This window comes from Nycticebus coucang, chromosome 10 (genome assembly GCF_027406575.1).
Source record: "Nycticebus coucang isolate mNycCou1 chromosome 10, mNycCou1.pri, whole genome shotgun sequence".
Classification (NCBI taxonomy): domain Eukaryota; kingdom Metazoa; phylum Chordata; class Mammalia; order Primates; family Lorisidae; genus Nycticebus; species Nycticebus coucang.
In genome coordinates, this window is record NC_069789.1 from 17,435,065 (window position 1) to 17,452,778 (window position 17,714).

Here is a 17,714-nt window from a genome sequence, read left to right on the forward strand (position 1 = left end):
AGAGAAAAAAAAATAAGTAAAATTTTTTAAAAGTAGGGGAAGAATCCTCATCTAGTCAAAATGGCGTGGACCCATGTCTCTTGCCTTCTCCTCACTAAATACAACTATAAACACTGGAAATAATGTGAGAGATAATGAAAGGAGAGCTCCAAAAGATGGCAAGAGGAAACCCTAGGACTAGAGGGACAGCCCACAGCAGTTTCCTCATGGAGGAAGGTGACTCAGACCTTGAAGTTTCCTGACCTCCAATCAAGCAACCAAAGCCAGCCCAACCAGACTCATTTCTGCCCTGGATCTAAGGGAAGCCCTCCTAACATGAATAGCCAGGGAAGTTCTTTCCTTTGTTGCTGGCCTGAGACTCCCTTTCCCTCCTTGGGACAGTTGGGAAGCTGGAGGCCAATGGCAAGAGGAACCTGCACAACAGACATGCCCTCCACCACAACAAGCACCCAGCCAACGGAACCTTTTGTCCCCCAGAGCTTGAGACTTCATTTCCCTACCAAGAGATAGCTAGTGGCCTGGCCTTGGGGACACCCTTTCTGTCCCTTCAGCTATTAGCATCAGGGACCAGTGGAAGTCCTCCTGGAACCAGATAAATCAAGGAAACCAAAAAACACCAAACAAACAAAACGAAAACCAAACAAACCAAAAGAAAACCCAATCTACACTGCACTGACTTCAAAACTGAAAATGCCATTGGAATCACAGCTTACAAAGTTGGACAGGACCTGCATAATAAAGCTAAACAGAGTTTTTCTCTTCTAAAATAAAACATTTAAACAGAACTAAGAGTTTTCTTGAATAATGGCCAAAATACCAGGATATATTTGGGAACAGCTTGAATGAGAAAAGTTAACATGGAAATGAATCAGATGTTGGAAATATGTGACAAGAATTTTATATAGCCACCATAAAAAATGCTCCAATAAGTGTGGAATCACCAATGTCTTTCAGCACATACAGAGGCAGATCAGACTCTATGCTCCTAACCAAAAAACTCTATGGGGAAAACTTTATGGAATGCAGCCTGGTGGATTCTCCTGTTCCTTCCTTTCTCTCTTGCCATTCTCTTGGGTTTGCTGATCTCGTTAAATGACCAGCACATCCTACCCTCAATCCAGACTGGAAATTTTAATATTTACAATTCTCCACACTTGGGGCCTCTACCTGCAAATCATGTTTCAGCCGATGTTCCTGGCTGAATCAAGATAGCCAGTGGTGGGATTGCTGGATTGAACGATGGTGGAGCTAAGACCCAGAGCCATTAAGTAATTGAGGATGGCAGCATGCATGATTCAGCTACATACAAGCTGACCTTCAGCCTAAAGGCCTGGTCTGTACTCTGTACCTATCATGCAATATCATGTTCCATGAGGGTAATTTTTATACTTAAGATAACTATATACAGTTAGGTAACTATCTGCAGCTAGAGTGCTAGCTGCAGTATCTCATGTATACTTTAGTGGTCAGTACTGCTGTCTCTTATAGTGGACCCAGCTGTGGCCCACACAGCCCCTTAGAGGATCCTCCCACCCCAATACCCATCATGAGGACTCTCACATGTCACCTCTTATGATGAATCAGGATGCTCCCCAGCCCTGCATTCCTCAAGAACCTACATGGGCACTGGTTTCCACACAGAGCCTGAAGGAATTTTCCTTCTTTCTATTGGAAACATTCTTTGTGTCATGGCACTAAACATCTGTGTTTTTCTCCAGAGCATCATCCATAAAACTTCTTTTCTTTCTTTCCTTGTTTTTTTTTTTTTAGTCAGAGTCTTACCTTGTCCCCCTGGGTAGAGTGCTGTGCCATCTTAGCTCACAGCAACTTCAAACTCTTGGGCTCAAGAGATCCTCTTTCCTCAGCCTCAGTAGCTGAGATTACAGGCATCTGCCACAACACCTGGTTAGTTTTTAGAGACAAGGTCTCACTCTTGCTCAGGCTGGTCTTGAACTTGTGAGCTCAAGCAATCCACCCACCTTGGCCTCCCAGAGTGCTAGGATTGCAGGCATACATAAAACCCCTTTTCAATTTCCATGACTTTGTATGGGGTTGAAGGTTTTTGCTGGAATTGAATTCTACCTTTATTCCATTGTGTTCTGAAAAGATACAATTTCTATTTATTGAAATTTGTTGAGATTTTATTTGTGTTCTGGAATGTGGTCAATTTTGGAGAATGATCCGTGAGCTGACAAGAATATATACACAGTAATGTGGGATACTATGGTCTGTATATGTCTGTTAAGCCCAGTTGTCTAGGGCAGTGATTTTCAACTGGTGTGCGGTAGCACACTAGTGTGCTGTGAGAGGATCTTAGGTGTGCCATGAAAAATTTTAAAATAATTAATTAAATTATTTTCAAAAGAAGTTCAAAGCACAGTAAATGTACATATCAAAATTAAATTGAGAGGTTCTTTAAATTGAATATATGAGTTACACTCAGTTAAAATAAACATTTTATTGTTATAATAAAAAAGCTTCAATAAGCAATTACAATAAGTTTTAAAAAATAGAAAATGTCAGCAAAAATATAGAAATTATAAAAAAATGGAAATTATAGAAATGAAAATTTAAAAATATCACTGCATAGGCTCAGTAATAGAGTAGAGGTAATAGAGGGTAGAATCATTGAATTTGGGAACAAGTCAACAGAATTTACTCAATCTAAACAAAAGAAAACAGATTGAAAAATAGGAACAGGGCCTCTGAGAATTGTTGGACAGTAACAAAAGATCCAGCATTTATATCATTGGATCCCAGAAGGAGAGGAGAAGAGTGGGGCTGAAGGAATATTTGAAAAATGGTGGCGAAAAACTTCCCAAATTTGGTGAAAGACATAAACTTACAGATTCAAGAAGGTGCACAAATCCTTAACAAAATAAATCCACATTAAGACATATAAAAATCAAACTTCTGAAAACTAAAGACAAGGAAAACCCTTGAGAGCAGCCAGAGATAAATGATTTATTACCTATGGGGGAACATCAATTTTAATAACAGTAGATTTAACATCTGAAACCATGGCAGCCAGAAAGAAGTGGTAATTTTCAAGTGATTAAAAAAACAAAACAACAACAACAACAAAAAAAAAACACCAAACTATCAAGCTAGAATCCTATATCCAGCTAAATTATCCTTCAAGAATGAAGATACTAAATAAACTAGTTGTTAGCAGATTAAAAATTAACTAAAGGAAGTTCTTGAAACAGAAAGGAAATGATAACTGAAAGTGTCCTGGAGCTGCAGAAAGAAATATAGAATGGAAAGAGTAGAAATATAGTAGACTATTCTTTTCCTCTCAGTTTTATGTATCATATATTGGCAATTGAAACAGAAATTATAACATTTTCTGATAGTTAAAGAAAGGATATTCTGAAGTGCAGTGTCTTCACCAGAGACTTAAATGTGAGGTTTACTCATAAACCTGAATGTTGATGCTTATAAACTCTGTTAAATTAAATATATATTATAATATAAAGATCAACCATTATGAAAACTATACAGAGATACAATCCAACAGATTATAAATAAATTGAGAATGAAATCTTAAAAAGTAGATTCACACAAATATGCTCAAGTGATTTTTAGCAAAAGTGTAAAACCTATTTATTGCACCATTAACAAATGGTGCTAAAGCAATAGAACATCCATAGGCCAAAAGTGAACTCAACCTAAGTCTTACACTTTATATTAAAATTAACTTAAAATGAATGATGTACTTAAATTGACACTAAAAGAGTGATCCATTAGAAGGAAACATTAGACTGAACCTTACTGAAGTAAAAAAACCTTTGCTTTGCAAAAGCTCAGTGACAGTATGTAGGATGTAAAGCCGCAAAATTCAACAGTAAAAAAAAAAGTTAATCTGATTTAAAAGACATAAAAAGATATCTCACCAAAGAGAATAAGCAGGTAGCAGTTGAAAAGATGTTCAATATCATTAGACATGAGGATAAAAAAAAAATTATATGCCTATCAGAATGGCTAAAACAAAAATAGTGATAACACCAAATGTTTGTGAGGATACAGAGAAATGAGATTATGCATTCATTACTGGTCAGGATGTGAACTGGTTGGTCACTCTGGAAAACAGTTTGGTGCTTTATTACAAAACTAAACATGTAACTACTGTACAACCCAGAAAATCCACTCTTGGATAATTATTTCAGAAAAATGAAAATTTAATTTCATACACAACACTGTACACAACATTTATACCATCTTTATTAGTAATATCTGAAAACTGAGCAAACCCCAATGTTCATGGCTGAATGGTTAAACACACCATGGAGCACACACAGCACGGTGTGCTACTCAGCAGTACAAGGAAGTGAACAACCCATACACGAATCTCCAGGGAATCATACTGAATTAATAAAAGCTCATCCCCGTACTTTATGACTTCATTTTCAAATGATAAAATTTTAGAAATGGAGATCAGATTAAGTGGTTTTCAGGCCTGGCAGAGGTTGGAGGTGGGCAGAACGAGTAGGTGGCATGTCTATAAAAGGGACACAGGGATTCATGTGATGATGGAATCCTTTGTATCTTGAATGTGATAGGGGCACCCGACTTATGCAAGAAATAAAATTGTGTACACCTATGTGTGCACATGCACACACATGCACGCGCACACACTCACAATAAGAAATCTAAGATAAATGAATTGTAGCATTGTCAGTTCCCTGCTGTGATATTATACCATAGTTTTGCAAAAGGTTATCACTAAAGGAAACTGGGTAAAGGTACGTGGGCTCTCTCTCTGTTTTCTTGCTTGCAATTGTATGTGAACTTAATAAAAAGAATAAAGAAGGTAGGAAAAAAGAAAAAAGTGAAATTTTTAAGATTGAAAACTTAATTGAAATCCATCAGAAAAATAGCAGTAAGTACCCAATAATTACATTTTCTTTTGAGTGTACATGGGTTAAAACCAGCAATCCAAAGATAAAAACCACAGAGTGGATTGTATATAGTTCAACAAAATGTTTTGTGTTGGATTCATTTTTTAAATATGTAAAAAGATTAAAAATAAGGATGGCAGAAAGATAAGTCAGGTAAATTAAGCTAAAAGAGTGTTGGGATATTAATTTTAATGTCAGACAAAATAGATTTTACCACTGAAACATCGTATCAAGCATGAAGATTATCATATACAGCAAAGAAGAAGTTAGAAAATGTAATAATTGGAACCCCCAGGTGTTGGGGACTAACACCATAATCTAAGGTACATAAAACAACCAATAAAACTATAGGAGGAAATAGAAGAATCAAAAATTGTAGCTGGAAATTGAAAACACTCATCTCAGAAGCTGATAGATGAAGAAGACAAAAAACATAAGCAAACATAAAAATTTTTAATACACAATATGCTTTCACTTTACACTGAATGAACAGAGCACTCATTCTTTTTGGACACATGTGGAACATGTGCAAAAATCATTCAAGTACTAGAGAAGAAGCCTCAATTGGTTTTATAAAGTATATTCTCAACCAGTATGAAATAAAATTAGATACCAAGCTAACAAAAAGAGAGCTGAAAAAAATCTCTTTTATTCAAAGGCTGAAAAACATACCACTAGTTAGTCCTTGAATTAAAGAGGGAAACATGTGGACAGATAATGATAAGGGTGTATGGAAAATCTGGTAGACACTGGGGTTATAAATTCTGTAAATAAATCTGATGCAAGTACAGAAAATGCTAAAAATAAGTTTGATAATAGGTACATAAGTGCTTAGTACATCATTTTCCATATTTTTCTGTATATTTAATAATTTAAAATTTTAAGTAAACATGTATTGGAGATGGCTAAAGTATTACTCAGACAAAATTTAGAGCTTTAAGTACATTTATTAGAATATTAAAATATCAAGAGAGGAAAATAAGAAAAAGAAAATGAATGAGTTAAGTAAGAGAGGCTAATAAAAAGTAAGATAATAAATTCAAAGAAATAAGAAAAGAAAACTATAAAGGTAAGAACAAAAATCAACAAAATGGAGATCAAAAATCAATATAGAAAACTAACAAAGCAAAAGTTAGTTCTTTGAAAAGATTAATAAGATAGAAACCCTCTATCTAATAAAACTGATCAAGGTGAATCAGAAATGGAATAAATAAAACACAGACTGGCTTTCCGCATTTGGAAAGCCAAAGAGGTCCTGGCTTGGCTGAAGACATCAGATCTCATCGTCCCGCACACTTCTTTGTTACTTGCTCCCAATCCCCCTCAATAAAATAGTTTGAACCATCCCCACAAAAAAATAAATAAAGCACAGACTGAAAAGATGTACAAACACAAATGATTTAAAAAAAAATAGTTTTAAAAATTATGAACAAATATGCAGCAATACATAGGAAATCCATGGGAAAATGAATTAATATCTATAAAGAACATAAAATGTTAATGACATAAGAAAAAATAGAAAAATTGAGCAGACTGCAAAAATAAAGATAATGAAGTAGTGATAAAATGCCTCAGGAAAAAGGTAGGGAACCCAAAAAGGAATAAACCATAGTGGATATGAAAAGACAGTTTGCATAATAAAATCTGAGTGGCTATGAAGTCATCCTAGTGGAAAAATGCAACTCCAGTTAACAAGATACCATTTCATCCATAGGATTGGCTAAAATTAAGAAATTTGAAAATCCCCAAGCTCCTAACAAAAGACTGTTGTTTCTCACCTGGACTGTACTCCATTTCTGCCCTCCTTCTCCAGGTATTGCCTAAAAAATCTATTTTCCTTCTTTCTTGATGCCTCCTTGTTGTCTTTTTTATTTTTGATCAAACATATGTTGGAGATTCATCCATACTGCCACATAATAACAGTTAAGTTTTCCACCTTCTTCCAGGTATGATATTGTATCAAATTGATAATTGCCTGATTTATCTATCTTTCCTGCTGTTTATGGACATTTGATATTCCCTCCTCCAGGTTTTGTTTCAAATAACATTGCATGATCATACATACAGTTGATCTTCTTTATTCGTGGATTTTGTATTTATGATTCACCTATGTACCACAATTTATTTGTAACCCCAAATCATTATTCCTAAAGCTTTCACTGTCATTTGTAAACATGATGTCAAACACAGTGATGCTATTTTGTTTCAGCTCTCATTCCACATGCAACATGATCTTTTGCTGTCTATTTAATGCTATGTTTTTATCATTTTTGTGCTTTTATATTGGTGGATTTTGCTGTTTAAAATTGTCCCCAAAAGAATAGGTACAATGACTCATGCCTGTAATCCTAGCACTCTGGGAGGCTGAGGTGGGTAGATTGCCTGAGCTCAGACTTGGAGACCGGCCTGAGCAAGAGTAAGACCCCATCTCTAAAAATAGATGGGCATTATGGTGGGCACCTATAGTCCCAGCTACCTGGAGGCAGAGGCAAGAGGATCACTGAACCCAAGACTTTGAGGTTGCTGTGAGCTATGACACTATGGCACCCTACCAAGAGCAACAAAGTGAGACTCTGTCTCTAAAATGAATAAATAATAAAATGGTCCCCAAATGCAGTGCTGATAGTGCGATCGAGAGTTGCCAAGCACTGGAAAGCTGTGATGATGCCTTATGAAGAAAATATGTGCATTAGAAAAGTTTCATTCAAACATGAGCTGTAGTCCTGTTGGCCATGAATTCCATACTGAATGTTCCATAATGAATCAACAAGATATATTAAATAGGGTATCTTTTTTTTTTTTTTTTTTGAGACAGAGTCTTGCTCTATCACCTGGGCTAGAGTGCCATGCCTTCAGCTTAGCTCACAGCAACCTCAAACTCCTGGGTTCAAGTGATCCTCCTGCCTCAACCTCCTGTGTAGCTGGGAGTAGGCACACGCTATAAGGTCTGTCTAAGTTTTCTATTTTTACTAGAGACAGTTTGCCCTTGCTCAGGCTGGTCTCAGACTCCTAAATTCAAGCAATTCAGCAGACTTGGCCTCTTGGAGTGATAGGATTACAAATATTTAATCTTGATAGTGATGAATGATTTTTTTAATGTATAGATGTAATCTTTTGGCTAGGATTTTATCGAGAACTTTGCATCTATATTCATTAGTGAAATTGGTCTGAAGTTCTCCTTTTTAGTTGAGTCTTTTCCTGGTTTTGGTATCAGGGTGATGCTGCTTTATAGAATGTCTTGAAGAAGATTCCTTCTCAATTTTTTGGAATAATTTATGCAGTATGGTTATAAGCTCTTCTTTGAAGATTTGATAGAATTCTCATGTGAAGCCATCTGGCCCATGGCATTTTTTGTTGGGAGATTTTTTATTGTTTCTTTGATCTCAGTTCTTGAAATTGTTCTGTTCAAGAGATCTATTTCTTTTTGGTTAAGTCCCGGGAGAAGGTGAGATTCTAGGTATTGATCCATTGTCAAATTTCTGGGTATAGAGTTTCTTACAGCACTCAGAGATGATCTCTTATATCTCTGTATCATCTGTTATTTCCCCTTTATTGTTTCTGATTGAGGTTATTAGAGATTTTACTTTTCTGTTTCTACTTAATCTGGCCAAAGTTTTATCGATTTTACTCATTGTTTTAAAAAACCAACTTTTTATTTTATTAATTTTCTGGATGATTCTTTTGTTTTCAATTTCATTAATATCTGATTAAATTTTAGTTATTTATTTTATTCTGCTTGGTTTGGGTTTAGATTGTTCTTTTTTTTCCAGTTCCATAAGATGGCTAATGAGGTTGTTGATGCACTTTCTGAATGTAGGCATCTAATGCTTTGAATATCCCCCTTAAGACTGCTTTTGCTATAACGCACAGGTTTAGGTAACTTGTGTCTTCATCGTTGTTATATTTGAGGAATTTAACTATTTCCTCCTTTATCTCTTCCTGAACCCAACTATCATTCATCATAAGATTGTTTAATTTCCATGCCTTTGTGTGGGGATGAACGTTTTTGTTGGAGTTGAGTTCCACCTTTTTTGCTTTGTGGTGTGAGAAGAGACAAGGTATAATTTCTGTTCTGTTTAATTTTGCTGAGGTTTGATTTGTATCCTAGGATGTGGTCAATTTCAGAGTATGTACCATGGGCTGACGAGAAAAATGCATATTCTTTAGCTTTGGATTGGTGTGTTCTGTATATGTCTATTAGTCCCATTTGTTCTAGGGTCACATTTAAGTCCTTTATATCTTTGTTTAGTTTCTGTTTAGAGGATCTGTCGAGTTCTGTCAGAGTGGTGTTAAAGACTCCAGCTGTAATGGTGTTATGGGACATCATATTGCTCAGATCCATCAAAGTCTGTTTTATAAATCAGGGAGCATTTAAGTTGGTTGCATAAATATTTAGAATTGAAATGTCTTCTCGTTGTCTTGTTCCTTCGAACAGTATGACGTATCCATCTTTGTCTTCTTAACATTAAAAACAAGACTTCTGGCTTTAAATCTGCTTGTATCTAAAAATAAGATTGCAACACCTTCTTTCTTCTGATTTCCATTTGCTTGAAATACTGTTTTTCATCTCTTAACCTTGAGTCTTGATTTGTCCTTCAAGGCTATGTGTGTTGTTCTTTTTATCCAATCAACTAGCCTGTGCCTCTTCAGTGGTGAATTCAATTCACTGACATTTATTGAGAGAATTGATTAGTGTGGTGGAATTCTATTCATCTTATTTTGTGAAAGTCCATTGTGTAGTTTTATCCTTTGCACCATTGCGAAAGCTAAGTTTTGACCGTTAGCTTCTGGGTGTTTACTTTGCTGGGGTCCATTGTGAAGGTCAGTGTTGAGAATAGGCCTAAGTATTTCTTGTAGAGTTGGTATTGTGGTGAATTTCCTCAGTGTTTGTATATCTGCAAAAGATTTGATTTCTCCATTAATTTTGAAGCATAGTTTATCAGGATACAGAATTCTGGGATGATAATTGTTTTGTTTAAAAATGTTAAAGAGTGACGACCATTCTCTTCTGGCTTGGAAAGTTGCAGTTGAAAAGTCTGCTGTCATCCTAATGGCTCTGCCTCTTTAGGTCAGTTGGCACTTACTCCTGGCTGCTTGCAGAATTGTTTCTTTCATCTTGTCTTTGGACAGGTTCATTACAATGTGACTTGGAGAAGCTCTATTTGAGTTGAGATGACCCAGGGTTTGATATCCATCTGAAAGAAGTGTGTCAGTATCTATAGTTAAACTTGGAAAGTTTTCATTTATGGTAGTTTCCAGTGGGGCTTCTATTCCTTTGGAACAATCTTCTTCCCCTTCAGGGATCCCTATTATTCATATGTTTGAATGCTTCATGGAGTCTTGTAGTTCTCTAAGTGACTGTTCTGCTTTCTCTTTCTTATTTTTTCCTCTTTGACTACCTGGGTTAATTAAAAAACTTTATTCTCTAGCTCTGAGGTTTTTTTCTCCATGGTCTAATCTATTTTTGATACTTTCTACTGCATCTTAAGCTCTGCCAAATCTTTTCTATATTCTATATATCTCTTGTCTGACTTTTGGTTCTGTCTTTCCATTTTCTTGTTCATTTCTTTTATTGTCTTTATCATCCATATTTTAAATTCCATTTTTTGTCAAATCCATTAATTCTTTATAGTTGGAGTCTTCTGTAGTAACTCCCTCATGATCTCTTGGGGGAGTTGCTCTGTTCTGGTTTTTCATGTTGCCAAAATTTTGCTATTGGTTCCTCCTAATGTGTTCTTTCTTCATGTTCACCTCCTTGTCCTTTTTTTTCCCTTCTTGCTTCTACTTTGCTTCAACTTACGTTGTCTCAGAGCTTAGATCTTGCAGTGGCCTCCTGGTTTATGGCCAAAAGGAAGAAAAGGGTAAAACACAAGCAGGGAGAAACAAGAGGAAAAGAGAGAAAGAAGAAAAAAGAAAAGAAAAAGAAAAAAGAGAAGGGGGATGAAAGAAAAGAATTGAAGAACAGGAGAGAACGAAGACAGGAAGAGCGAATGAGAGTGATAGAAGAAATGGTATTGACTGGCATGATATTAAGGCCACACCTGTAATTCAAAGATTTTGAGCGGTTTGGCTGGGTGGGTTTCTTGAAATCAGGAGCTCCTTACCAGCCTCAGCAAAGCCAAATTCTTCCTCTGCCATGACCAAAAATACAGGTGTCCTTGCTCTCAATGAAAGTAAAAATGGAAGTTAAAAATACAATTCAAACCAATGAACCAAATTAGCAAAAACAAAACACAACAAAACAAAACAGAAAAGCTTAAATATCCAAAAATAGCAACAACCTCAGCAACATAGAAGAGAAAATATAAACTAAATAAATATATTATTGAAAAAAATTTATATGTATGTATTTGTATACACACACATATATATAGCAGAAGGGACCAACTTTAATAGAATATACATGTTGCAGTATGTCACCGGGACACCAGGTGGTGATCTTTTTTTTTTTTTAGGAGACAGAGAACACAGCTGACAATGTCTATGGTTCTTATTCCTAACTTAGTTGCCCTCAGTGATCACCTGATTGTTTCCTCAGCATTCAGATCCTGCCAGGTTGGGATCTTAAAGCTCTCCAGAATCTTTCAGGGGCATGTCTCATAGTGCCCCCTGACACCAGTTCCCATGGAGCGAGGGAGTCCCTCAGCCTGTTCCAAGAGCAGATTTCTGATCCTGGCAGGCAGAATTAGGATGACTGTGGTTTAGGCCCCTGCTAAGACCTTCTCATGACCTTTCCACAATGGCAGCCCCTTGGTAGCCAAGACATTCCCATTATGGCTTCCTTGCCAGACACCAAACCTGTGGCAAATCCACTCCATCCAGTATTCAAATCTGGCTGCTGTATACTGTTTGAGTCTGCCCATTTTTCCAAGCTTTCTATTCAATGAGTAGCTTCCCCACAATACCAAAAACTGCAGAAACGCTTCCTCTCATCCTGGACCTCCATGGGGGTGGGGGAAAGTTGATCCTGGTGGCTGTCAGTCACTTGCCTAATGAGTCAGATTTCCACCACTCTGGATCACACAGTATATCCAGCTCACCACCACCTCATTGTGCTCCCTGAGCCACAACTCTGGGTAGGGTCTGTCAACCAGGTATGCCTGGGTTCTCTCTTTTTACTCAGTTGTACTAGGAGAGCTCAGCTGAACAATCCTTCTGGTCTGCCATTTTGCTCCACCCTCTATATATATTTATATATTTTATTCTATGTAGATATATATATTTATATATTTACAAACATTTCTATATTTATATTTTATATTCTATATATTTATATTTATATTCTATATAAATTTTATATTATATTTGTATTTATATTGTTTTATATCCTTTTCAAGTTCTACTTGCTACAAAATCATAAATATATTGTTGTATGCTGACTTTAATTATTTTACTTTTCACATTCTGACCTTCAGTTCACCTGATATTGATATTTTTATCACATGAACCAGTAATCGTAATTTGATTTTTTCCTATGATGATATCAAATTAACTTAATAGAATATGTTGAAGACATAATCCTTTCCCCACTAAGCTTTATCTCTTAAAAATGCTTTGCTATTCTTATCACTCCTATCCTTTTACTTACAATCTGTTTCTATCCTTATATTTAATGTATGTCTCTTTTTTAAAATTAACGTCTCTTGTAATCAACATACAATTTGTTTTTTTTATTCTAATCTAAATTCTCTGCTTTTTAAATATAGTATGTACGAACAGAGGGTGCCAAAAAATGTATTACACATTTTAAGCAAGGAAAAAACTATATTAAAATTTTAATACTCAAATCATGTTTGACTTCCGTAATTACAAGAGATTCGAGATTACAAAGGTTACTTGTATGTACTGAGTATTATAGTTCTAGTACAGTTTTTCCTTTCTTAAAATGTGTATGTATTTTTGGCATCCTCTGTTTTTATATTTAATTCAATTTATGATGTATTTATCTATTTTATTATTTTTCCCATCTATACTATGCTCACTCCTATTTCTTTTGCTTTTGTAGAAGCAAAACTTAATTAATTCTTTTTAATTTCCACCATATTTGTTGAATAAAGAATTCTTTCAGCCCCTGTGTTTTATTTTTACCATAAAGAATTGAGTATGAATCCTTGAATTTTTAGTCTAATGAAAGGATTACTTTTACTACTTCCTGGGTCATGCAAGTGTCTAAGAATATTTTAATTCCTTTCACTCCCTCTTTATTTTGTGGTGGTAGTTATGAGTTTTAATTTTAAATATATTTTAGAGTAGAAATAAACTATTATATTATTGTTGTTTTATACAAATCCACGTATTTACTCTTCCAATTTTCTTCATTCCTTTACATACGTCCTTGCATCTATCTGGGATCATTTCCCTTTCTGTGTATGCATTCCAAATGAATTCTCTGTGCTTGTGTTTGTCATAAAATGTCTTTATTTACTATTTACTTAATTTTCTAGAGAAAATTCAAAATGATTGTATAATTCTAGATTGACTATTAATTTCTTTCGGTGTTTTAAAAATGTCTTATTGTATCCTGACTTTCACCATTTCTGTCACCTGTATTTTTTTTCCTTTGAAGTTAATGTGTTCCCCCCCCCCGCCCCCGGCAGCTTTTAAGAGTTTTGTGTTGTTTTTGGTGCTCAGCAGTTTCATCATGATGGACCTAGGTGTGTTTTTCTTTGATCTTTTTCTGCTTTCAGTTGTAATGCTTCCTAAGTGTGTTGTTTGATATCTCTTGCCAGTTTATGAATGTTCTTAGCTGATTGCTTCTGTCTCATTCTTTTTCCTTCTATTTTGATCATGTATAGACACCAGCTTTAAAATAATGATGATGTTCAAGAAAATAAAGGTCATGTTGGAGCATTTTCTAATATAAATCAAATCAAAGGTAATTAGATGGACTGAATGTAATAGATTAGATACAGTAGAAGAAAGGATTATTAAATGAAAGACAGATCTGTAGAAAATATCCTGCATGAAGTGGGATGGATGGATAAAAAAACGTATAATTTTATTGAAAATCCCAGATTTTTGACTTTTCAGAAAAAGTTAATTTTTTTATGAGCATTGAATATATTTTCTTTAAAGTTGATGAGCTGATGAAGTGCTCCCTATTAAGGATATGTCCTCTCTACCAGCTAGAGTCACCCCTTCCTATTTCCTTCTGCCCCGAGGCTGAATTTCAATTGTTATGGTTTATATCATCCCTACTTTTCCTGTTTACATTATATGTTGGGCATAGTAGGAATCTGAGTTCATGGTCCATGTTAAGTTCTAGTAAAGATTGAGAACAACACAGATGTAAGCCCTTACCTTTAGAGAAAAGAACCAATAATCACATAAGTGATTAGAATTGTGATCAATACTCTGAAGGAAATGTGCAGGGTGCTAACAGACCCATCATAAATTTCTAGTTGGGAGGCAGGGAAGGTTTTCCCAAATGAAAATTTATTTAAAACTGAGCTCTGAATATAATGTGATTTAGCCAGTTGGAGGCCTGGGTGCGTGTATATTGATTGGGGAGAGTGGTATAGGAGGCAAATGAGATAGCACATGCAAAAGTATGTACTTAACCAGGAAGACATGGGCAGGTGTGAGAACTTGAAGAAAGCCAGTGGGCTGAAGCACAGTCATGGGCAGGGGCTGTGTTAAATTGGGCGAGTCTGAAAAAATACACAGGATTTTGGATGGCCTTGTAAACCAAGTAGCTAAGAAGAACTAGTATATTTCATGGTGACTTGATGGCATAAAAATTTGGCCCCTCTGAATCTTTCAATTGAAATAATCCATTAATATGTGAAATTAAGTTGTTATGCTCAAGATGACTAGCTGACTTTCAGACAGATAGACGAGCCATTGATTTAGTATGATGAAACATCACTGAGCTCATTTTTTATGCCTCTTTCCCCCTCTGTCTTAGCTGCAAGTGTTTGTTGCTTGGGAAAGTGTGGGAAGCAGACTTGGAAGCTTGTCGGTTGCTTATGCAGAGCCTGAACCTCCAGGAAGCCAGGGGCAGCCTGTCTGCAGAAGATGAGAGGCAGATGAATGACTTAGAGGAAGCTGTCTGTACAGCCACTCTGCCTTTCCACCCCACACCCCCCTCTGAAGATGAGAGGAAGGCTCCTTTGCAGGCATTTGAAGATTGGAAGGCTCACCCAACCCCCTTTCCACACTGTGCTGGAGGAGAACAGAAAGAGGTCTGTTTGTCCTTTCCCTGTGGTCTCCCTAGGCAGCCCCTGCTCTTAGCCCCTACACTCCCACTGGGAACAGTAAATACTGGGAGGGCTTCTTATCAAACCCTACAAACTTTGTGAAATAATAATAACTCTTGAATAAGATTACAAGACAATGCAGAATTTTTGTAGAAGATGTTTAAAATATACAAGAGCAAAAAAAACTTCTTGGTATAAAAGAAAGTAAGTTTATTTTCATTCTAATTTAATGGCTAGAGTTAGAATATGCAGTCTAATGTAGAACTACTATATATAGTATACATTATGTATAAGTATGTCATACATATGTAATACAACACAGTAGTATATACTATATATTGTATTATGTCTATATGATATTTATATATTTAGAATCTATACATTACAATATTATTTATTGGAATAAAACATTCAAATATAATTGTTTTTACCAAAACCAGATCATAAGTATGTTTGTAACATACTCTTTTCATTAAAAACAACAAGTAATACTTGGACTGAGATGGAGGTATTACAAGTGAAAATGCATTTTATTTCACTCTCCCTTCCCTTTCCTCTTCTCACATCCCTCTCCCAGACCAACTAAAGTCCTTTCAATAAAGAGGCCCTAGGAACTTTCTCCCTAATTTCATTTGCATGACCTGAGGCTTCAGAGCTTGTTGTCTGGCCAGGTATTCTGAGCATGAAAAGTGAATGATAGCATGGCGTGGAGGGAAGAACACGCCACCTGCATGGTGTAGAGGGAAGAACATGCCACCTGGCCCTCCAGTTTCACTGCTGATGATAGAGGTTAGCTGTGCCTTCTCTCTGGGCCTTTGCCAGGACTCACTGCAGGAGTGTGGGGAGAATGCTGTCCTTCTCCCCCAAGGCTGGCCCCATGGGTTCATGTCTTATCTGCAGGACCACTGTCATTGTAGAACAGACCCTTGTGTGGTTAGTCACTGCCTTCTGGACTGCTTAGAAAATTGATCTTTTATCATATACTAACAATTTTAATGACAATTCAGTGTCATTACTTGAATGACATTATAAGAAAGCAGCCATTGTTACTCTGAATCCCTGCTGGCCCAGTCACAGTAGGCTTTGCCTGGAGCTACTGACAACTGAATGCCTTTGCTAGCCCAGGTGCTACAGGGGATTTGACAGGAGAGCCTGGCCCCCACCCCCATGCTTTGAGTAGACAGAAGTGTTGGAAACCCACCACCTGCTGCAGGTGGATGGCACAGATAGAAGAGTATTCTGGCCTGGAGGGAACTGCAGCCTCAGCAAGGGAATAGGAACTCAGGGTAGAAGAAAGTGTGGGCTGTAAGTCTTTGAATGCAGCACTAGTTCTCCAGAGTGAACTACCAGGAGAAGCTTGGGGTTGGGCCAGCAGGAGTCAAGTCAGGTACGTGATAGTGTCCTCTGGGTCACCGACTCTGCTAGAGGTCAGGGCTGACTCAGCAGAGCAAGTGCCAGCCTGGAATTTTCCCCCTCCCTCCATCCATCCTACAGGAGAGAAAAAGTATTATCTTTTCCTTACCCATTGAAAGGTTAATGGCTGAGGCACCTATAGAGATGGATTAACAAGAGAAAAAAATTTACAAATTTCTTTAACATGCCACGAGAACCTTTAGAAATGAAGCCCCAAAGAAACAGAGAATCCTGTCTATTTTTATGCTTAAGTTTGAAGAATAGTGGACTGTCACGGGGAAGTACGATTGGATGGCAGGAGGATAAGCTAACGGCAGTAAACGGGGGTGGGGGGTGGGGGGAGTCTCTGCAAGACCTGTTTGTTTTGGATTCTTCTCTGCATCCCTATGTTTTCAGAGATAAGGATATTCCTTTCCTTGGGGTACAGGGTAGGAACTTCAAACATAAGGTTATATAATGACCTACATTAGAGGAAGGTCAGAGAATTCTTTTTTTATGACCTGTTTCAGGGAGGAATGGTGGGGAGTCGGAGATATTTTCTTGCTTTTATTTCCTTACATGCCAAAGTCCCATATTTTAGGGCCTTGTGTCCTAAACCCCATTACTCTCTTCCTCCCTCTTTCTCTTTCTCCTTTCCCCAGTGAGCCCCACACCTTCCAGCCTCTCTAGACTGACTTTTCCAGACATGGGTAGGTTGTTTTTCATCTATAAGATTGTAAGCACCTGCCAATTTTATTATCCTGCTATAGGAAAACAGCTGTAGTTGCCGAAAAGTAGAACGCTTAGGGTCGGGGGTAAAGAGTAGAGCCTTATAATGGAATGACCACTTGGATTTTTCTGGTGAGATGGAGGCCTAGGCTATGACAAAAACAGGGTTCTAACTGGTACAGTACAAAGAGGATCTGGCCTCCCGTCACTGTCAGTCAAATGCAGAGATAAGATTAGGTCCAACTAGCTTTATTATCATAAGACCAGCAATTCTAGAGAATAGTGAGAGTAGTCTCTTATTTCTATTCTACCTCAGTTACAGCTTCTTCAGCTCAGCTTCTCCACCTCCATCTGTGATTTTTATTATTGTTGTTGGGGATTCATTGAGGGTACAAAGAGCCAGGTTACACTGATTGCATTTGTTAGATAAAGACCCTCTTATAACTGTGTCCTGCCCCCAAAAGGTGTGCCACACACCGTGACCTTGCAGGCT

General features: G+C 36.8%; 1 protein-coding gene across 1 annotated transcript in view; it reads left to right on the forward strand.

Annotated features, from left to right (window-relative positions):
- LOC128596349 (disrupted in schizophrenia 1 protein-like) overlaps positions 1-17,714 on the forward strand; it is a 48,634-nt gene that overhangs the window by 15,211 nt on the left and 15,709 nt on the right. The window contains exon 2 of the mRNA XM_053606024.1: positions 14,809-15,085. Coding sequence (XP_053461999.1) covers positions 14,809-15,085 — 277 coding nt within the window. The remainder of the gene's footprint in view (positions 1-14,808; positions 15,086-17,714) is intronic.